This window comes from Cupressus sempervirens, chromosome 9 (assembly GCF_028749045.1).
Source record: "Cupressus sempervirens isolate cs-2001-9-10 chromosome 9, ASM2874904v1, whole genome shotgun sequence".
Lineage (NCBI taxonomy): Eukaryota > Viridiplantae > Streptophyta > Pinopsida > Cupressales > Cupressaceae > Cupressus > Cupressus sempervirens.
The window spans coordinates 749,550,183-749,573,674 of record NC_143126.1 but is presented as its reverse complement, the minus strand read 5'-3'; the positions used below and the strand labels follow the sequence as shown (position 1 = coordinate 749,573,674).

Sequence of the window (23,492 nt, the reverse complement as noted above, 5' to 3'; positions counted from 1 at the left end):
TGTAATCATAGTGATCAAGTTCAACATCAAAGATTCAAAACATTAAAAATAAATCATAGCGTCAAGTTCAAGTATCATTGTTTCAGGTTCATTGTTCAAGTAATGGAATAAAAATCTATTAATATTCTAATTTCTTCAATCGTCATCTTCTTCTTCTCCGGTGTTGGTTAACTCATCGATAGAGCTAAGGCCAATGGGATTAGCAGTAGCAGCAACAAAGTTATTGGCATCAAACTCTTCAAAATCATCTAGTGTAAGCCGAGCAGTGGAAGCATCCAAGTCTGCAATTTCTATACCTACATCCCATTTCTTTGTCTCCCCTTCTTTGTATTCTTTACTCTTGTGCAAAAGAAGGCGCAAGTTGAATGCCGAAATACCAGGTTCTCTGCTTTTTTTGATTGCAACCTATTGTGCTACACCTAGTGGATGAAAGAATATGTGCTCCTATTTCTTTATGATGCAGAAGAACTAGCAACCTATGAAGACAACACACGGTAAACAATTGAAAAAGAATTAATTCAATCTTATAAAAAATTTAAAATTTATTTCTAGTCAAGATTCTTTTGAAGATAAAATGAGCTAATTTTTTTAAAATAAAGCTTACATCACAACTTTGATTTTAAGCAGCTGCAATGTTCAAAATCTTTGGCCATGGAGGTACCACCAACTATGAGCATCCTTCTTGAATCAACGACAAAGAGCATTGTTACTTAGACCTCTAGTATTCACAAATTTTATATACTCATCCGTGATTACATCTCTCATTTCATCAAAGGAAAGAGTATTCTACATGCTGCCTAGTATCCATTAGACACTTCTATATCTCTATAGGGTGGCAACCTTTTTGGTAGATCACAATATTTAGAGCTATGGTATTTCGGTGTCAAGGAATAGGCAAGCAAATGTGGTGGAGTGGTCATTTTGTTCCATCTTTCAACAATAATTGCTTGCAATTGTTTGAAGAAGGTCTCTTGCAGATCTTGCACCTTGTCATTTATAATTTGCTTGATTTTCTCAAGCATTGAGTTTATGCCATCATATATCTCTGGTCTATCCATGTAAGTGTACCTAAGCATGCTCATAATGGGCTCAGTGAACTTAAGGAGATATTCCACACGTTTCCACCATGAGTCATCCAATACCCTTTGCTTTATTTTGTTTGTCCTATCAGTGTCACATTGTTCTTTTCTTACTTTTATTCCTAGTGAGTTCGGTTGCCTTGCGTCCTCTCTCTTTTGCTGCCCATACTCTTCAATATATTTTAACACGGTTTCATTTGGTATAGGGGCACCTTTTTTGCTAGGGCATTTCTTGACTCCTCTTCTAGGGTATCCACAAAAATGACCTACCACACGATAATAAGAACTATTTCTTTCTACTCCACAACCTCAATATCTCCAACAGAATGCACCCCTTCCTGGATGGGGTTTTATAATATCTACATACTTCCATAGAAGAGAGTTAGAGTGGGGTTCTATTCTTTGTTCGGTATTGCCTATTGATGAAAAGGTAGATGCCATTGCGGTGCCTTTTCCTATGGCGAGAAATTACATACATGTTCATTTTATAATTTATAAATTGAAAAATTCTGAAAAAAATGGAATGATCTTATAAATAATGAAAGAGAAATGGAAAAATAAAAAAAATTAGAACTAAAACAAAAGCAAATGGTAGAAGAGCTTATCTTTTCCAGCCATTGTAAGCTTGCAAATGTGCAGGAATGAGGCACAAACACATGAAGAACACCTACAAATCAATCTTTGCACTCCTTGTACAACTAAATTCTTGCTCAACCACCTGTTTGCTCTTGCTTAAGACAGAATAACCTATTTGGAAACAAGAAGTGACAATGAGAGGCCACCAAAAGCATTTCAACCATCTTTTAGGTCATGTATGCAAAGACCTCATTAAATTTTGCAAACAAAACACTTTATTGCCTTCCGTGGGGCCCAGAAATGATGTGGCTCGAACCAGCATGGAAATTTTCACACCCTGCCGGGACCAGACATTGAACTGGACCCAAACTTTGAAACAGTTCAAACATCTGCTGGTCCAGGGGGTGCAGGGACAAACCATGGTAACTTAGATTACAATGAAAATAGTGCAGCTGCATCTTTTGATTTTGTTGGTCTTGCTAATGGCACATAAGAGACAACTTTGCACAGACAATTATGTCAACACTTGGATGCACTAATGTCAACCAGATCCTTTAATCACTTGGCTATACCAATGCTAAATTCTTGAAAGCAGGTTTTGACTATAAATTAGTTTTGAAATTAATTTACTGTGCTGCTCCTTCAAGGGAACTGGATAATGAGCATGAAATGAAGAGAGTTTGTTCACCACCAATAACAAATCTCCTTTGAGATTGAACAAAAACAGAAAAAACAAATTTCCCTTGAGAAATCTACCGTGGGTGCAATTACATGCAAAGATTGACCCGTGCATTCTTTTCAATTGCTAATTATTAAGGATACAACGTCCAAGCTATGACACAACAATGGAATTAACAAGAACTTAGTAAGATGACAGAATATTAATGTAATAATGTTACACTTGATTTGCAATGAATTTACTACTAGACATCTAAATGCACTTCCTACACTGGAGTAGCTGGCAATCAATTCTATTATTGTAAATATCATGCACTTCCTCCACTACAGTAAATCACAACCAATTCTATTTTTGTAAACATCAAGAATGTAACAAGGAGGTTACAATGCTTAGAGACGTGTTGGAGAAGATGGATCGCACTAATAACATATGAGCTGACTTATTTTCCTTTTCAGTCAGTCTATTCATTTTATGTCATACTTGAGGAGTTTGGCAGAGGCAAAAGTTTTTTGTATGCGTGCTGATGAATTTGGCCTGTAAACTCATCATGTTTTCTGAACATAGGGTGACAAGATACACAGACTTCAAGGTTGCTTTAATGTTTTCCACTTTGAACATCTGAATCTGGCATGTCATTACCAGGCCTCTGGATAATCCCTGGCTCTATTTGTATATCTGCATTATACTGACTTGTTCATGCCCTGTCTTTCTGCTTTTGTCGGAACTTGTCAATCATGAGAGTTTTTTCCGTTAGTATTTAAAGAGAGATGCATATGAAAGATAACTAGAACTGAAGAAATTATTAATTTGTGCATTCTGTGTGTGATATATTCTTCGCTCAAGGGAAATGCATGGTTGGCAGTATTCCACTAGATACTTATATGCATCTCTGTATATAGTGCTACTGAACATAACAGAATTAATACATGCATTTTAAGGAACGTACAGAGTACAGAACAGAATTCCCAGCAGTTTGCCATAAGTTCTGTGCATTATTATCAATTCTCCTGATAACTGAACAAAAGGAGTTCAAGACTGGCAGTACGCTACATTCTTACCCTCTTTTTTATCATTTCCTAGAGGTGTTTTCTTTGCTACAATATTCAAGGAGTTTTTCCCATAAGTTGGTTTCAGAAGTACCAATGTAGAGAATGTTTGTAGTTTAGGTATGAAAACCATGCTAATCTTATAGTGACAATTTCAAGTTTTTTTAATAAGTCATTTACATGCACGAAGAATATGGTCGATATGTTTGTACAAGATTAAGAATTGAATATGGGATTGCTAACAATTCAATCTTGTTTCCTTCTTGGAAAGGAAAGCTTTTTATTCTAATATAGAATGGCTGTCTACAAGAAATGAGAGATGCTTCTCAAATATATTTTTAGATAGCAAAACAACCATTAGATTTATAAAAGAATAGCTCAGAATTAAGTAATTTGTAATGTTATTTTCTCGTTAGAGATACAAAACAATAGCCAGTGATAATTGAATAAAAGCCTGGCCATCAGTGAACGGAAACTGTAATAACACACTTCAACAATTACAAATAGGTTAATAACCATAACAGTAACTTGCATCCCAGTGTCTTGTGATAAAGATCACGTTGTGCATTGGACTGCAGTCAAGAAATAAGGCCATGCAGTGTCGGCAGTATTATTGCTGCAGATCTTCTAAAGCATTGACATTGAAAACGTACTTATTATATAACCCCATACAGGTGTTAAGCCTTATGATAGTTGTTTGGAAGCTTTTATGAACACTATTTCCACAAGATTCAATGCTGTTTGCTGCATGAATTTGTTGTGTAATTGGTGGTGCATGTGCTATCTCATGCCTTCTGTGATAGAGCTTTGGTTAGCATGTGGCTGACATCCAGTGAGTTAGAGGTGATCCTCTTTACAATCAAGGTTAAATTATTAAGATTATTGGTTGCTAACTCAATTCAGCTATGCAATTTGGTACAAGAGAGTTCTCATTGCTAGTGATTGTAAAACTGTTAATCTATTGGAATACTGTGTGATCTGCAACACATGCATTGTCATCTATACAGCAATATGCCTATAAGGAGTAACATATCATTCATATATCTATACCTTTTAAGCATAGCAGTAATATGGCAAAAATCTCAGATCAGTGCGAAGCAAATAAGGCTCACTGTTTACTTGGCACAATAGCTAGATAATTAATGTTAAATGCTTAATGAAGATAACTAATGTTGAAGATGACTTTTTCACAGTTCTCTTGAAAATTATCAGTTTTAAATTTTGAGAGTAAGAAATAGCAATAGTTCTTTTTTGTAGTTGACTAAAATTGTTGGGAATCCTGTCAATACATGGGCGCCTTTTGAAGTCCAAAGTCAATGTTGGTCAAATCTATTATAAGGAAAGAGCATTTGAAATTTTGTTAGCTATGAACACATTTGTCTGCTTCTTTTTGACCAACAACTGCTTTTTGCTATTACATAGTAAGTTACCATTACCATGGCCCTTAAATGAGAACTTAAAGACAAAATTATGTCTATGTTTTTAATAAATTTTTGATCTTTTCTTTAAGCCTTTGCTCAGTTTGAGCATTAATTGATTGAGGGTTTTCAGAGTAGTGCAGTTCTGCTAAATGTGATATCGTATCACTGAACTCCGCTTGCAGTCAAGACCCAAGTGCCCAGTCAAAGGAAGACAATGTCTTGTAGCCATCAACAATTTAACAATACATACTGAGTGCTGCACCCACTTCGTAATTGCCAATGGCCGGCCCTAATGCATTCTAAACCTGAATTATAACAGCTGGAATAGTTGGTGCTAAAGTAAATGAAGATGCAACTGCTTATTCCCTGTTTATTTAACGTTTAACTATCTGCTTCACTACTTGGAATCTGCCAAAGTCAATGCATGATTGCCACATCCCTTATTAATTTCATTAATTCTAAACAACTGTGGCCTGCTTCAAATGGCCAAATGGAATGTGTGGAGTCTCTCAGATTTGTTGGAAAATTACTTAGAACTTCAAGAAATCAAAATTCTAAGACACTTCTATGTGAAATTTTAATATGGCGGCGTTACATAATTTTTTTGGAGTATTGTTATATTCAATGGTGGAATATGAATTTGAAATTGGAATCTCTTATAGACATATTGTGCTTTATGCAGTCCTACATCTGGACTATATCGTAATTTCTCCTAAGATTCTACTGTTGGCAGGGAATTCCAGTGGCTCCTTTATGGGATGACAGGAAGGGAGAGTTTGTAGGCATGCTAAGTGCGTCAGACTTCATAACAATCTTGAGAGAGGTACTTTAAATTGTTACCAACTTAAGAAGATCTTTACAATTTTGTACGGGTGATTGTACTTTTTATGATATGATCTAATAATATAGTTATATTTGATTGAATTTTATTTCAGTTTTTTTTAATCATGTTTGAACTGTGGAATGATACACGCTTGTATTTGTTTCTTCTGTATTCCCTGCCCTCAAACCCTTTTCCTTGTGCCTAATGCTGTAGTGGGTTCAGTGGGATGGCACGGCCATTCCATAATATCCTCACATTATTGATGCGTTGCAGTAATAGGAAATGACACAGCAACATTTGTCCATCCCTGAGATGGCTGAGACATCCCTCAACAATCCCAGGTATGGCCAGATGTCCCTCATGAGAAGGCAAGTCTTATAATGTTTGAAAAAGTCATTCATGACATTAAAAAAGGAATGTTAAATATATCATGACAGCATTGTAACAGCAGCAGAACACTACAAGCAATAAATACAATGACAGCAGAATAACAACAATAAAATTCATCATGACAGCATCAACATCAGTGACTAGTATATAACAGCAACACATATATCATGATTGAGGTATGGCATTAATGATACAAGTTTTTGACAGTTACAGCAATAATTTGAATTTATCTCTCATGGTTCAAACATCAACTAAGCATCTCAAATTTCAAAGTTTTTGATATGGCATTAGATTCAGTTATTATTTCTGGTTGCAATAAAGATTAAGGGTGCATTGGCCATGGTCAGACACTGTGTGGTATTGAGTAAGATTAACATTGAGAAATTTGAGTATGTGCCTGTCTCTGTTTCTATATAGATAGATATACAGACAGATATATTGCTGTCCCCCAAGAATGGCCCTCTATTGTCCCTGAAACACAACCCCTACTGTCCCTAAAAATGATCCTCAGACATCTGTCCCTGAAACTTAACCCTTGCCATCCAGCATTTCATGTCTGTTTCCGTATTCTATAATGACGTTTATCAGATACCCAGCATGACAAGTGTTCAAGAATGCCTCTAAATTGTGCATCGGGATTTGAAACATAAAGCAGAATTTGATTCCTTTTTTATTCATATAAAAGCAACTAAGTTCATACACCACTACGCTAACATTAAAGCAACATAGAAAAATTCACCATCGCACATATTAAAGAAAGTTTAGTGATGGAGGGAATTTTTTTTCCTTCATCAGTGTACAAATGACATAAAGCAACCATTTTGTATGTTCTGTCATTTTATAATATAGTTATATTTGATTTAATTTTATTCCAGTTTTTTAAATCATATTTGAACTGTGGAACGAGACATGCTTTAATTTGTTTCTATCTGTGTTCCTAGCCCTCAAACCCTTTTCCCCTTTGCCCAATGCTGTTTTGGGTTCAGTGGGATGGTGCAGCCATTCCATAATATCCCTAAATCATTGAAATGCGCTGCAGTAATAGGAAATGGCACAGGAATATTTGGCCATCCCTGAGGTAGCTGTGGATGTCTGAGATGTCCCTCATGACAAAGTGAGTTTTATAATTTTAACAAATATCATTCATGACATTAAAAAAGGACTGTTAAATATACCATGACAGCATTGTAACAGCAGTAGAACACGACAGTATTGTAACAGAAGCAATAAATATAATGACAGCAGTATGATAGAAATAAATTTAATCATGACAGCACCAACAGCAGTGACTAGTATATAACAGAGACACATATATCATGATTGAGGTATGATATTCATGATACAAGTTTTTAACAGGTAGAGCAATAATTTGAATTCATCTCTCATGGTTCAAACTTCAACTGGAAGTTTCAAACTTCAAGGATTTTGATATGGCATTAGATTTTGTTATTATTGTTGGTTGTAAAAGAGATTAAGGGTGCATTGGCGATAGTAAGACCATGTGTGGTATTTAGTGAGAATCAAAGGTAAACCATTTTTAACAGTTTCAAGTCATATTGCCGTCCATTAACGTTGAGAAATTTGAGTAGGTGTCTGTCTCCATCTCTATACAGATAAATAATAAATATGGGTTCAGCTATATCTATCAGGGCCTTAGATCTGGCATGGTGCTGATATTTGTATTGAAAATATAATTTTTTTAAATAAGTAAATTGAACCAAAAACAAAAAAATATAATCACTGTTGTAACCTGTGTATTCTTATATGAATTTGGTAGAGTAGAATGAAGTGAGGACAGGACATCAATTTTCAGCTTAAAACCAAAATTAGGGTTTTTATTAAAATAAAAGGGGGTTTTTGAAATAGAAATAAAAAGAAAGTGAGATTCAGTGTTTGCTACCTATAGCATTGTCGACAGCCATTGAATCCTTTCACTAGCTATGCTGCCCAGGCAATGAGCATTTCTGTTATATGTTACATTGAAAATGTGAAGTTCTCTTATTTGTTTATAAATGCTGCTAATCCTTTCTGTAATTTTGTCACTTTGATCTCCAACAGTGCTTTGGATTACCTTAATTTCTGCTATATGCTTCTGTATCTTTTGAAACACATTTGTTACTGATCTTTAATTTGACATGTCATTTCCTCCCTGTAGTTTATGATCTCTTTGATTATGACAAATGTAGTCTATGATGAACATGTTGTTTTTCTAGGACCGTTTCTGCAAATGTAGTAACATTGCCAATGTGATTGATGTTTTTCAAATGCAGATTTGGATCTCATATAAATATGAGAAGAGGAGACATGTCTCTCCAAGAGACATGTTCCTATAGTTAATCATCTATAGTACTATATGTATAACTCACCTTTAAGCATACATGTAATATTAATATATTAACCATGTATGTAATATATTATTATGTAATGTATAATATATATAATATATTATATTACACACACACACACACACACACACACACACACACACACACACACACACACACACACACACATATATATATATATATTACACACACACACACACACACACACACACACACATATATTATTCTTATCAATAATATAAGACATAAAACAACGTTCATATAAATCATGAATACATATACTCAATGTAATGAGTATATAACTTCGACTAATGCTATACTTCAACACTCTCTCTTAGCAAGGGAGAAGTGACAAAAAGATTTTATGAGATATCAGTATCAAGGATATCTACACAACATATTATCAGACTTTAACACTCTGAAATAGTGACTTGTCAAATAACTACAATCACAATGTTATGGACACTATCATAACATATGTTATGATCTCTAATTGTCCGAAACAATATTTAGAGTAATCATAATGCTTTCATTATCAATGACTTCCCGCGTAGCCGGAACAAAAAAATGGCATAATAATAGGCCTATCATTTGCAAGATCGTCATCTTACAAAGATTACCTTCTATGTGTTCGTTATCATGGTGTCCAGCAAAATCCGGCCCAAAGAACCATGATAACAGGTCTATCATTTATAAGATCATAATCTTATAATGGTTACCTTCTATTTATATATGTCAATAAAAGATCGTCGCCTTTCATTACACATCATATGTGAAATAGTAACCACCATGAACCTAGCGAAAGAGTGGTACAAAGTCTTTAACCTCATTATCTCACAAAAAAATGCATTACAAGGAATTTCACTTAGAACTTCTCCTCATAGAGAAGATATCATTAACAAAGGATTGCACCTTAGGGTCTTTGGAGCTACTATCATTAGATTGAGTTTGCACAATATTTGTTAGCACGTGTAAAGTACCAACTTTCTTTTCCTGTAAGAACATCTTCAAAACATAAAGGAAAAGATCAAAACAAATAACCCTTATAGTATGTATAGAATTACAAATAAATGAATGGATAAATGTAAAAGATACAAGTACTTATCTGTCCATGAGGGTCATGGAATATCTCATTTTCTAAGGATGGTTCAAGTGGGAATGAAATATTGCCTGTTATTCCCCTTCACAATGTAAAATTCCCATTCTTATATGATTGAACACTTTTACATCACATCAAATTTGACGACTTCTTTCTAAATTCCAACTTTCTCTTTTCATCCATTGAAGCTTCAAACATTCATTAAGCTTAATAGTATATGCTAACACAAGCTCGTCCACAATACACCAATATCTTGATTGAGATATGATTGTGCCACTTGAATGACTCTACAACTCATACGTCAAGTTTCATTTATCAAAGAGAGACTCGTAGATAGTTTAATTTAAAGTGACAACTTTTTAATTATGTACACAAGGTGTAGGTCCATTCACATAGTTGCATGAATTACAGCCCTCTTGACTGTTACAATTTATCGATCACTGAGGATTCCATCACAACATTAGTTTACTCCCTTTGAATCAATATGATTGATATCATTGAGGGTTGACAAAACTATACCCTTTATTTACTCCCTCTGACGGATGTGGTAGAATCCTTCTGAATCTCAATCTCCTCTTTTTTCTTTTTTATTTTTATTTTATTCTTTCTTGCAATAACATTCTTAGAGGAAAAGATCAAGGCCAATGGCTCTTATCGTACATACAAATAACGTAATAAGAGATTGTTAACATTAATAGTGTTAGTAATTTAACTCCTGCATATTACTAAAAATAACATTAACTCTTCATTTTATGACATTGATTTTTATTCCAACTTTAAATTGACATATAATCATACATAGTACATACAAAAATATGCATGGTCCCTATACTGGCACTAAGAACTTGATTCATTATTTCTAAAAGAACATTTAATATTAAATTATAATCATTTATCCAAATAATATTCTTGAATAATAATTTGCTCTTATTTATATAATGTAATCAATTTAATATTCATATGTTCATACTATTTCCATTTTCATACAAACCAATGATATATTATACTTACCTTTAATGTAGAGCTAGCCTAGTTGTTTGTGGGTGTGTGGACTAAACAGAAAGGGTGTGATTGTATTTCTTTTATGTAGGAACCGTAATAATTTTTTCCTTATTAAACCATAGGATATTGGTTTGTATCCTTTCTTCCCTCGACATGAGGTCTGATGACCCTTATTCACCTATTGATCCATTGGTGCTTGTGCTTTCAGTCCATTAAATATGTATAGAGACTTCTATGTTAGTGATCACAAATATTATTCCTTTAGAAGCGATCTCGATAATGATATATTAACTTCAATACGTGTATTATCACTCCACCAACCATCACTATCGCTTTGTGTACAAGGGCGAATTTGTGTTCCATATATTCTTCCCTTCGTATTAGTTTATGTGGTATTTGTTTTTATCATTAGGACAGATGAATATAAATTGGGAAAACTTCCAGACAAATTACTAGGAAATGTAACTTCACGTGTGTGCAACTTCCTGCTTATGGATGCCTTACTTATCACAATCGTGTCCCTTCATTCTAACTTTAATATGTATGTGAGGGATCTGATGCTTCTTATGACAGATAGGACCCGCTTCTCTTTTAACTAACTTCTTATCTTCTTAATATTATCGTATATCCTCTTCATGCCCATTTTTAGGTTGTGTGATATATTGATACGTATGATACTTCTCTAACCAAACAATCAAGAGTTTGTAGTTTTTATTGAATTGACTTTCCACAGTCTATTTTTTTTGTTTTGTTTTACCACATATGACACGTAAGTCAAGTGGAATTGATTATTCTTCAAGTGTGGGCGGCGCCAATTTCTTATTAACACCTATGAATTCCCAAAAATGATTTCTCTTCTTCTGACACTACTCCTAACTTGGTTAATATTTGCAGGCTAAAGTGTTCCATAGTGGTTCATGAATTGCACCAATTGACATCAAGTGATGAATGCGAGAGTTGTAGCGGCTTGGCAACTTGGAGCCCACTCATACTCTCTCAATCTCTAGTGGCATCCTAGAAAAGATCCCATGCCCGATCAGACATCACCAGATCAAGACACTCTAGTCGCATTGACATTATTTTCCCAAATAACTTTAATGACATTGATACAGGCTCTCATAGAGCTAGTCTACCACAGTTCATCGGCTTCTGACCTATCTTGATGAGTGTGCTTTCCACCCTGGTGATCAAGTATTCACCTTATCCAACTTTAGTGTGAACACATTTCTCAGCCCATGAGTCCTGCGCTTGGCTTGAACATTTGACTTGGCAGGAGGAATGTGTCTTCTATGTTGACTTGAATCCTTTGCAAGATATCAATACTCTTCCTTATGTGACTGATGGTACTTTTAATTTAAAGAAGTCGATGTGAATGACAGAAGACACAGTCAACCAGTAACCATTGACATTGAAACTCCCTTGTATTATGTTAAACGCTGAAAATTATATTTCAAACCTCCAGCGTAAATCTCAGATACATAAATCCTCGATTACCTTTCTTCTGCTACCTGTCACTTCAGAGGTCTAATTGAGTGCCATTTCCAAATTCTCAGTCCAAGACTCACCCGACTAGCACAATCTCTTCTTGCCTCTCTCAACAATGCGGATGATACATTATTTACAAACTTCAATATAAAATCTGAAGAAGCCAATTTTACTAACTTAATTTTTATACACTTGCTCCATTTAACATTTCCAATATTCCTCTTACTTGTTCCTTCAATACATTTGCAGTTTGTCTCTCATACCATGTTGTTTTTCTAGGATCATTTCTGCAAATGTAGTAACATTGCCAATGTGATTGATGTTTTTCAAATGCAGATTTGGATCTCATATAAATATGAGAAGAGGAGACATGTCTCTCCAAGAGACATGTTCCTATAGTTAATCATCTTTAGTTAACTATATGTATAACTCACCTTTACGCATATATTTAATATTAATATATTAACCATATATGTGATATATTATTATATAATGTATAATATATATTATATCATATATAATATATATGTAAATATATTATTCTTATCAATAATATAAGACATAAAACAATGTTCATATAAATCATGAATACAAATACTCAATGTAACGAGTATATCACTTCAATTGATGCTATACTTCAACAGAACATTCTCTTATCTGATACAACAGACAAATACAAAATAGTGAAATTCCTGTTCACCTTATGATAGAAGCTTTGTTAGTGGGTAGAGTAGGTCATGTCCAATGTTTTATCCTTTATTGTAGTTACATCTTTTAAATGTTCTTTGTTTTCCAATAAACCACTCTGATTAATATTTCTAATAACTTCTATGAGCTAATCAATTTTTAATTCTCATGGGACAAAATATCACTGGTCATTTGGAACTGGGTGTCTCTAGTTTTGATTAATCTCTTGAGTTTTCAGTGGAAAAGGTTTAGTGCTTTTTCCGTCTACTGAGAATTTAATACTCCGGAGTGCGTTATGGCATTTAATCCATATAGACTTGTGATGGTTGAATTTCACAAATCTTTGCATAACTTTGGTATAATATAATGATGCAGAATTTTGAAGCATAATATGATCAAGCTAAGGTTTTATGCCAGCTAGAAATCCTGTTTCCTTACATTGTGCATACACATTCAGACCTTTTTGAATTATTCTGCATTTGTTTTTTCTTACAGTAAACTTCATGATCTTTGTCACCTTTTCTTGCTGGTTTAACTCTGTACCTTATGCTTTTATGAATATGAATATTTATTGAATTAGAAATGCTGAATCTTTTGTAGCTGGTTTAATGTGTTATAGATTGGAAATTATGGCGCAATGCTATCAGAGGAAGAACTTGAAACACATACAATTGCTGCTTGGAAGGATCGAAAGATGTTCATTAACAGACAAATGGACCCATCAACTTTACCGTACTGGAGACCTCTTGTGTATGTGAGTAGATGATGTACATCTTCTTACTCAAAATTAGCATTTCCTGCAGTTCCCCTCTTCTTTGATCTGTCTGTTTATGATAATCTGATGAGTGACATTGTGGATTGCCTACTATTACTCATATAAGTAACTTGTCATTTTACTTCACAGATCCACATCTTTCGAAATCTTTTATCTTTCTGTAGTTTTATTTATATAACAGATTTTATTTCAATTGTTTTAATCGAGAATTGTTACAGGTACTTCTAACATGCTAATATTGGTATCTTGATCAGTATGCTAATTAATGCAGTTTGACTCTTTTAGTTAGTTTGTATTGGTTTCGAGAATGATAACTTTGGATTAGGTTACCTTGTCTTTTTAATGGACTGAATTCATTTTATGCAACTTTTGCCTTGTGAACAATAAAAAGCATTATGCAGTTATAAGTATATGCATGTAGACTGCACTTTTTAAAGAGAATAATTGCTTAATGTTTTCATGTTGATTGCTAGTAAACATTTGTTGTACTCTAGAAGATGTTAAATTCAACAAACTCATAGGATCTTTCTAATTATAGTTATCTTTGTGGCAAGATGTTAAATGGAACAATCTCAATAGATCTTTCTAATAATAGTTATCTTTATGGCATTAGAAAATTAATTTTTAAATAAATTGCCTTATAATCTTCTTCCTGGGCTCTTGCAGGTAAGTCCTCTTGATTCTTTGAAGGATGTTGCTCAAAAGATCTTGCAGAATGAGGTTGCTACGGTGCCTGTAATATACTCTTCATCACTGGATGGTTCATCTCAACAGATACTGCACCTTGCTTCACTTTCTGGAATCTTGAAGTGTAAGATTAGCTGCTTATTGAGACTGGTCTTTTAAATTATCAACCATGATTAAATTTCATTGTAGATATGTCTGGTACAACCAAGTCGAAAGAAAATATTCTCATTAAAAGTATGGCTTTTTAATATGATTTCTTTAATCCCCTATAACGTTCTCATGCTGTTGTGTTTAATGTCATTATTATTAAGGTAGGCATGCAAATAATTGTTTAATATTGCATTTAGATTGTTTTGTTGTTAACAGAAAATTGTTTTGGTGCTTGTAAAATTTGCAGGTATATGCAGGCATTTCAGACACGCTTCCAGTTTACTGCCACTTATGCAGCAGCCTATTTCTCAAGTTCCTGCTGGTACATGGATTCCAGAAATTGGAGAAGTTGGTGGTCGCCCATTGCAAATGCTTCGGCCTAATGCATCTCTAAATTCTGCTCTTTCTCTGTTACTTTCAGGTCAGCTTTTTTTGATTCCGAATAAGCTATTTAATCTGTTTTGTCTTTAATTTGTAACCCACTAAGTGAAATGAAATATAGAGATGTTTTTAATTGACAATTGCATGACAAGTATTTTTATAGAAGAGGCAAAAGTGTATCTTGCCTGGTAAGCTTCATCTGGATCACTTTTCTGAAGAGCTCCATGCACTGGAAATTTTCATGGGATAATAAAATTTCAAAATGATGAATGCAATTTTGGTAAACTATGAACTTAACTGCATTGGAAAATCTATATGCTGAAGTTGGTGAGTATTGATTCTTAGGCTAAGTAATTATATATTTTACTGTGAGATTTTAATAGGAGCTTGAGCTTTACAATGCTGGGTTTCTTTTTTTTGTACGTGATCCAGTCATTCAATGATTTATTTTATTGTGTCAAATATCTTGACTATGATTCTCATTTCTTCTTATTCTTCTTGATTATGATACATCTTTTTTGAATTTTATTTTTGAAATTTCTTTACTGTCAGGAGTCTGGTTTATTATCATTGAATATATTATTCATCTTAATGTAGGCGATGACATAATGCATTATTTGTAGTATGTGTTTTTTCAGATGGAACTGTTTGCAAGTTGCTATCATATGTTCATAATTCTCATGCACTATAGGTGTCTTAATTCTGTTAAAAAATATATTTAACAGTTTGGGGCTTAATCAGCTGTAGAGATAGGTTGTTTGGATCCATTTAAAATCCAACAATGAGTCTCAAGTATGAATTTGTGAAAATAAAGTGGAGATGAAATCCTTATTGAAGGATCATGATCAAGGGACACAATTTGTTGCTAAGTACTTTGGAATATGCAAACTTTGATTGGTCTCATGCAAAAGTCTGACTATGGCCTCTGCTATCCTAGATGAAACTTTCAAATACAAGTGCAATGCTCTTAGATGATGACAGTTTTCCTAAAATCTAACAACTTCTCTACTACTGCAGCTCAAGTAAGTGCAATCCCAATTGTCGACGAAAATTTTTCACTAGTGGATATCTATTCCAGAAGGTAATCTATTGTGCAAAAGTATTGTCCTAGTGAAGTTGTATCCATTCATTGGAATCATTTTTACAAATGAGATTCCATCAGTGTTTACACTTATTGCACAGTACACTTTTTACTTATTAATATTTTAATTATTAGTGATTGATTTGGAAATGCATGACAAAGTGGTGTTAGCTGTGCCAGTGTGTTAGGAGCAGAGTACTTAAATGATTTGTTCTTATTGTTTTTATTTTGCAAAATTTTGCATTTTTGACTAAAAACCTTGCATGCACATGTTACAGTGACATTACTGCTTTGGCAAAAGATAGAGCATATGCACAGGTGCAGATCGACAAGATCAGTATTCAGCAGGTAAATGGGACTTATTTATTTTGTTTTTTCCAATGTTATTTTTCAAATTACACATGGAACATGCACATTATTCACTTAAGCTGCACACTACCTAAAACATGCACTCAGAAACACATCTTAGAAGTAGTTTTCTAAAGAAGGATCCTGGATAATAGATAGCAACCTTGTTTACATCAACACTTGTATTTTCTTTTATCACATCAGCAGCTTAATGTACATCATTACCTTAAACAAATAATTTTTAAACTATTATTGCTATTGAATTACTGATTTTAGCTCTCTGAAGATCCCTCACAGTGCGAGTGCAGGATTTTTGTGTGGCCTTAAATTGCAGTATTCTATATACATTTTCTATAGTCCATTCATATGACTTGGCTGTTTTGGTGGCTGCATAGCCGCTGCCCTAAATCACACCCTAATAAAGGCATACATCTCTTAAATTTTTATGATATTCTTCTGAATAAATGCAAAAATCCACAAAATTGCATACCATGTCAAGAAGGCTACCTCCAATAATTGGAAAATAAATAGACACTTGGTATTTTCTTTTATCACATCAACAGCTTGATGTCCATCATTATCTTTAACAATTTAACTAGTGCGTTTGAATTCCCGAGTGTAGCTGTGTGAAGATCCTTCACGGCATGAGTGCGGGAGTTTGGGGTAGCCCTAAATTGCACCCTAATACTGACATACATAGCTTAAATTGCTATGATATTTCTTCTAAACATATTAAAAATCAGTTAAATTGCAAACCACGTCAAGAAGGCAACCTCCAATAATTGGAAAATATATAGGCTTTAAGGGAGTAATGTAAACTAATTTTAAGGTTAAGCATGTGACAAGTGCTTCAGCTTTTTATATATAGAAGGATAGAATAACAGGGTCCTAATATCTCCATCGCCTTGGGAAAAGCATTGTCCTTATCAAGCAATTTTTGATGTTTCTTTATTAATTGTTAATCTATTCATGTTGCATCTTCAATTGGCAAATTCTTTCCCTTGATTAGGAATTTTGAGATTGCTTACTCCAAATCAAACTTGCCTTCATCTAATATATCAATTCTAATTGGATTCCAATATTGTTGCTGAGTCAAGAGCCTACAACACAATGGTAATTTGCGTACCTCTCATTTGGGAGGTCTTGGGCTCAAGTCTACTGGAATTTAACACACAATAATAAATACACAACAAAATTAATCTCAGTAAATAATAATAATTAATCTAGGCTTCAACCCATTACCTATCCAAAAAAAGAAGAATGTTGCTACTTTCTTTAAACAATAGAGATGTCAGAAGATAGGACAAATATTGAAAGATGGAGGTTGTTCTAAGTTATAAGCTACACATCAGATTCAATATAGAGAATGAAATTTGCATGCAAGTTTAATGATGTTATGTTGCTTAAGTGACTTTTGTTTATAAGTTTGTGATTCTAGAAATAGCCAATCTACCTCTGCATAATGCATCTCTGTGATTATTTTTGACTTTTGTTGTTGGTGATGAATATGACCCTCTCGTATGTGCAAGAATTTTGTGAAATAATACAATCTCCAAATTCTCCATTGCAATCTCAAAATTCCTCTCCTAGGTTTTAACTATTGAGGCCTTTTGTTGTTGATGTTGAATATGATCCTCTGCTATGTGGATTGTTAACTTGTCGCTGAGAAGGCACATCAGCCATATGGTGTTTTTCTTCATTTTTTGTAAATAATCTTTGAGTCATGCTTTACCATCTTGGTAACTTGTTTTGTGTTGCTCTTTTGTATAAGACAATCATTTTGGTAATCCATATTTAATTGTCACCATTGATTAAAAATTCAGTCTAGCAGTTGCAATTCCATATCGTGATTTGCAAAAAGATTGTGTAGAGGCCAATTCCATAGGACATTGGATAGACATGGGTTGCTTAAAGGGGGGAATATTTCTTATGGAAGATTGAAATTGGAGGTATCATCACCAGTCAACGTGGGCCTTTGAAGTGCTCATTTGAGGATGTAACCATAATTTGCCACCAACTTGAAACATGTTGTAGTGCTCTTCGTATTTTGTTTGAATGTGAGAATTTGGCAAGTATCATGAGACAAGGATTCTTCTAGCACCACAAGATTAGTTTTAATGTGGGGAGTTTCTAACATATACGTTGCTTATATTTAGATGGACCAAGATAAACTATGAAGTGGTAAAATTATAATCTAATACACCACTTCTATTTTGTAAAGTGTACATTCCAAATGTTAATACAAGTAGGCTGTCAAGTGGGCTCCACAAATATGTTGACACATGTCACATCTATGGTGCATTGTCTATGTAATTGAGATGAAAATGTCAAAATTATGTGGTGCCAGTTGTTATGCAGTGACATGTTGCAAATATGGCCAAGTGTCGGATGGAGATGGTACCACTTGTATGATTATGAGCCATATATGGTGTAGATTTGGTGGTATAATCTATATGTGCTCGAGCAAGAATTTGAAATATGGAAACCTAATCAGGGATAAATGGTGTATAGATATACTTGGGACATTGATTTAGAGGTTGAAATGCTATTTTCCAATGTGTATCATCCACTTCTGTGGTTCGGAAATGTCATTCCAGTCACACACATGGTATACCAAGTAATATATTGTAGACATAGAGGTGCAATGCCATAGTGGATGACACTAACATAGATTGGTTGCATATCTGAAATTTTTTCTATCGTGAATGTCAATGTTGTGCTGCAACCTCAAGTCATGTGTGGTGATGTTTGTTCGACTTCTACTTTCATTCCTTTAAAGCATAACTGTTCATTCTAGTAACGTTGAGTCTTTCTGCCTCTTGGTTAGTATCCTTGAAGTCAAGATCTAATGTGGCTTGTGTGAATGGTCGTTTTTGTGCATGGTTGGTATAGGAAGGCAAGTTATCATGTATAATTTATCATTGTAAATCTTGTCTGGTTATCATTTGGTCATAGATCTAATGGGGTACATTTTGTGTGCTTTTTTTGCTCTAGAAGGAAGTCTTCTTTCATGGGGGCATTGTACTACAGCAATGTAGTATGGTGTATTATGAGTCTGATAGCTGTTGAGATACATCTGGATTTCTATTGGTTATACTCCTGTAAGAAGCTTGCTTTGCAACTATATTGTAACCTGTTGTTGTATTATGAATTCAGAATAATATATTGGGCAGCTTTTGGATTCTAGGGTTTTTCTCCTTAAAGGGTTTGCCCCACATAAATCACAGGGTTGTGTATGCATACTGTTTATGTTTGGCTATTTAAGTTTCTGCAATTGTTATAAAGGTCTGAAAAGTTTTGCATAACCCTCCTCTTGAGGTTAGTATAGGAAGCTTTTCTGCTATCGTATCTTCTTCTCAATCCATGTTGTGTTGTGGATGTTTGTTGAATTGGACGATATGATGGGCATTTTCAACTGAAACATTTATCTTCTTGGCATTAATGGGTTGTTGACAAATGAACGGATTTGTTGGATCCAGATATCTAGCTTTTGAGGTATTGATTTTTCTTTAAAATGTAAAAATACCTAGTTTGAGATGTGCAAGGTTTTGGTGTTAATGTGATGGTTCAAGACAATTTATGAAATTATGGAATTGGCTAAAGTTTTCTTGGCATTGCATCCCTTAAGTAGCACCAAGCATTTGTTGAATGTCAACTGAGACTTAGATGGTCAAAGGCATATAACTGGATAGCCACAAATATTTCCGTACTTGCAGAATGTTGCCTGGCATATAGGTCTAGCTTTTATTGTTTATCTGTGAACTCCATTGCTAGTCTGTTGAATGAGGCCTCTTCAGTTTTGGTTTAGAGGCCATCCATCATCATTGTTACAGTTGTTTTGCGATTTTCCTATCAGTATTTCTTGTAAAGATTTTGCCTGTTGTAATGATCAACCCAAGCAAATAACTGAACATCTGTATGCATGTGTCCCCAATAGCAAGGAAATGGAAAAACATCAATATGTTTCTTCAAGGATCATTTCAGTCTGACCTGGCTTTAAGGTTACTTTAAATGGTATCAAGTTTAAGAAGGAATGAAATTTGCTTCTCTTTTTGTTGGTTTAGTCAGTCCTGCCTTGTAAGCTGTGTACTTATCATCCTCATGTTGCTATCCACTTGACTAAGACTAGGATAATGTTTTCCTTTTGAATAGGCATTTAATTTACTAATTGTCATAACCATCTCTTTTAAGAGCCTTGCTAAGATCTACTACTACTACATTAATATGTTAACGCACCCCAAATTCTAAAGGTTCTTGCAGCTAGTGTTGAGGAAAACAACCTAATGCAATCTATGAAGATGGTAATTAGAGTGTTAAGTATTATTCAGTATGTGTCTTATTTCTATATACTTGTCAAGTTAATGATACATGATGTCTGTTTTTGACAAGAACATCAAGGAATGATAAGGGACCATTGTTCTTCATGGCCAGGTAAGATAATTTCCCTGTAATGTTTCTTCATCCGTAAGATCCCTTATCTTTCAAGGTAGTTGTATCTGAAGCCTGAACTAAAATATTTGTATTATTAAATATGGTCAATAGTTTATCTTGAAACCAATTGGAAACAATAATGCACGGCAGAGATCTTAAGTCACTGACCATTGTGTATTTTATATTATTACCTACTAGATTCAGATTTCAGACTTTAGTCTTGATCTTCGTTAGTATATAATTTTGATCAAACATTTTCAGAAACTCTATGCAATGTTTCACGATGTTTTGATGAAATTGAATGAGAGGATCTGTGAGGGACATGGAAAAATCTCCTTAATTTGAGGGGATGGTGCATTGCCCAATCCTCAAAGTGGATGTAAAAGTAGTTGTTTTATAAAAAAACGTTTAAGCATTTTAAAAACATAGGATATGCCATGGGATCATATGATTATTTAAGTAGCCACAGTCCAAATGAAGGAATAAAATTCAGATGCAGTTACCCCTAATGCAATTTAAATGTAAAATAATCGTTGTTTTATTAATTAGCTGATGTCTATAACCAAAAAATGTATTTTCACTGATTTCGTTGAACTGCAAAACAATTTGTAGTCTAATGAATCCACCAATTGGACAGTGAAAAATGTACTAAAAATCTTAAACTACTAAATTAGCTGTGTCACAATGCAATATAATTCTGCATAGTATAAAACTTATATAAATTTATCTATATATGCTGTCAGTCAAAGATGAATAAGATCACATTTATACCAATATTTTTTAATGTATCCCAGTAGACTTAAATTTTCATTCAAATTACAGTTTGTGAGCCCTTCTTTAAACTGCAGGCATTGCAATTGGGCCAAGATATAAATACTTCTGCTGGTTCTTTTGGTGGACGGAGATGCCACATGTGCTTACGCTCTGACACACTTCAGAAAGTAATGGAGTGCTTGGCTAATCCAGGTAATACATTATAATAAATACTTCTGTCAGAATTTGTAATTGTAAAGGTACCTATTGTGATGAGATACATCTAGGTACTGACAATGTTCTGTTGGTTGTGGGGTTTGGATCTCAGGTGTCCGGAGAGTCATATGTGTGGAAGCTGGTAGCAACCGTGTGCAGGGTATTATCTCCTTGAGTGACATCTTCAAATTTCTTCTTGGCTAGTTTCAGGCCTCATTCTTTGAATCCTGTTAGTTAAAATGTAATGTCATTTTTGGCTTACAAATTTGAAAGGCTGGTTTTAGTTGCCCCATTGGGAAGGCCTGCTTTGTAATTCAGGTCACACTCGGCCTTTCCTGGTTTTCTCTGCTTGAGAAGGCTACGGTGCCCTTTTGCTGATCTCAGTTTCATTTCTTAACTGCATTTTGCGCTTTGCTCAAATTGTGAATCTTTGTGGAAAATTTACTGCTGCAAGGCATTGTAAACCATGGAGCAAGTTCCTTTGTCCGTGTCATTTTGATAAAAAAGAAATTGTTTAGAATATCCAGTAATTTTTTAATTTGAAAAATATGTTGGCTTTCCATTGTTTCACCAATGGCGAGCAATACACATTCATTAAAGAATTGCTTGCTTGAGCTGAGATGTCCCCTGCCTATTTTGAGTTCTATAATCTAAATGTCCGACAGACGATCAGTAGCTGTAATTAGCATGGATCAGCTTGCTCTCAAATGAGGGGTAAGGTTTGCCTACCTGCAGATGCTTTTCGTCATCTGCTTTGGTGGGAAACAACAAAAGCAAAATTATAATGATGTCTTTTTCTAGTTGATGGATTGTGAACTTAATTTTTATCAGATACCTTTCTTTTAATGAAAACACTTACGTTTCTGTAAAATCTTATTAATGTTGATTCTCCATAGGCATGAAGAGTTTTCTATTTCTGACCCTGCTTAATATTCACCAAACTCAAGCATGACATAGTTATCAGTATCAAGATTCATTCAAAATGCACTCCTTTAATCACAATTGGCACATTAATGTGATTTATTTGTAGGGAAAGGATAAACTGAAATAGCTTTGGCCTTTTACAAAGGCAATTCGTAGAAATTTTGCATTGATAATTTCAATACAAAGGAGCACACCAATTGTGTTAAGTTCTCTGAGCTGATAATTTTAAACTTGTTTGCTTACTTCATCTCTTTTGGGAGTAAGCATTCAATTTTATGTCATTTTGTCATGCATTATCCGGGCTTCGCCTAGGGTCCATTTGGTTCGTGGAATTGTAGAAATCAATTCTCGATTTAGCCAAATCACGGTTTTGCAAATCTTCATTTCTATTTTTGGGATTTTATTTGAATTGTTTGTCTCACTCGGAAGATGAGTAGGAAGACACAATTTTATGGGTAAGTTTGGAATTGCAGGCAGACTACAAAAAGTAGTCCAATCTATTATTTTTACACTCCTCAAATCGCATAACCAGTTTTTGATTTTTAATTCTTAGTCACTAGTGGGACGTCCTCAAATCGCTTAACCAGTTTTTGATTTTTAATTCTTAGTCACTAGTGGGACGTCTGAAAACCTGGTTTGGGACAAAATTAGAAGTCTGGTATTTTAATTCTATTTTGTCAATTTTGAAATAAATGCAATTTTGTTTGAATCTGGATTATGAAAAAGTCAATTTCCATCATCTTCCACGAACCAAACAAATCCTTAGAGTTGACTCTTGCAGATCATTTATTCCAATTATACGTAATGCTAAAGCTTGTGAAATGTATTGTTTATCCCAACTTGGCAATATGGAACTCTTGAATTTTACTTGCCAAGTTCATGTTATGAGCGGAATTTGATTAGGAGACAGGCTTTGCCTTTAGAACTATGTAGTGATGACCTGTAATGACAAAAAAATGACTGTTTTTATATTCTTTGAAATACCTATTTAAATCTATGGGAGGATGTTGAGGCTGCCATCCAACATTTCATGTCTGTTGCCGTACTCTGTAATGACATTTATCAGATACACAACATGAGAAGTGTTCAAGAATGCCTTTACATTGTGAATCTG

General features: G+C 34.1%; 1 protein-coding gene across 4 annotated transcripts in view; it reads left to right on the top strand.

The window, feature by feature from the left end:
• The window catches only part of SNF4 (sucrose nonfermenting-like protein), a 54,180-nt gene extending 32,107 nt beyond the window's left edge, over positions 1-22,073 (top strand). For all 4 annotated transcript variants that reach the window (XM_089801926.1, XM_089801924.1, XM_089801925.1 and 1 more), the window contains exons 6-13: positions 5,535-5,624; positions 13,252-13,386; positions 14,074-14,218; positions 14,492-14,665; positions 15,643-15,706; positions 15,985-16,054; positions 21,334-21,451; positions 21,567-22,073. In XM_089801926.1, the coding sequence (XP_089658052.1) occupies positions 5,535-5,624; positions 13,252-13,386; positions 14,074-14,218; positions 14,492-14,665; positions 15,643-15,706; positions 15,985-16,054; positions 21,334-21,451; positions 21,567-21,658 (888 nt within the window). In that variant the 3' untranslated portion in view covers positions 21,659-22,073. The remainder of the gene's footprint in view (positions 1-5,534; positions 5,625-13,251; positions 13,387-14,073; positions 14,219-14,491; positions 14,666-15,642; positions 15,707-15,984; positions 16,055-21,333; positions 21,452-21,566) is intronic.
• Positions 22,074-23,492: the final 1,419 nt, after the last annotated feature.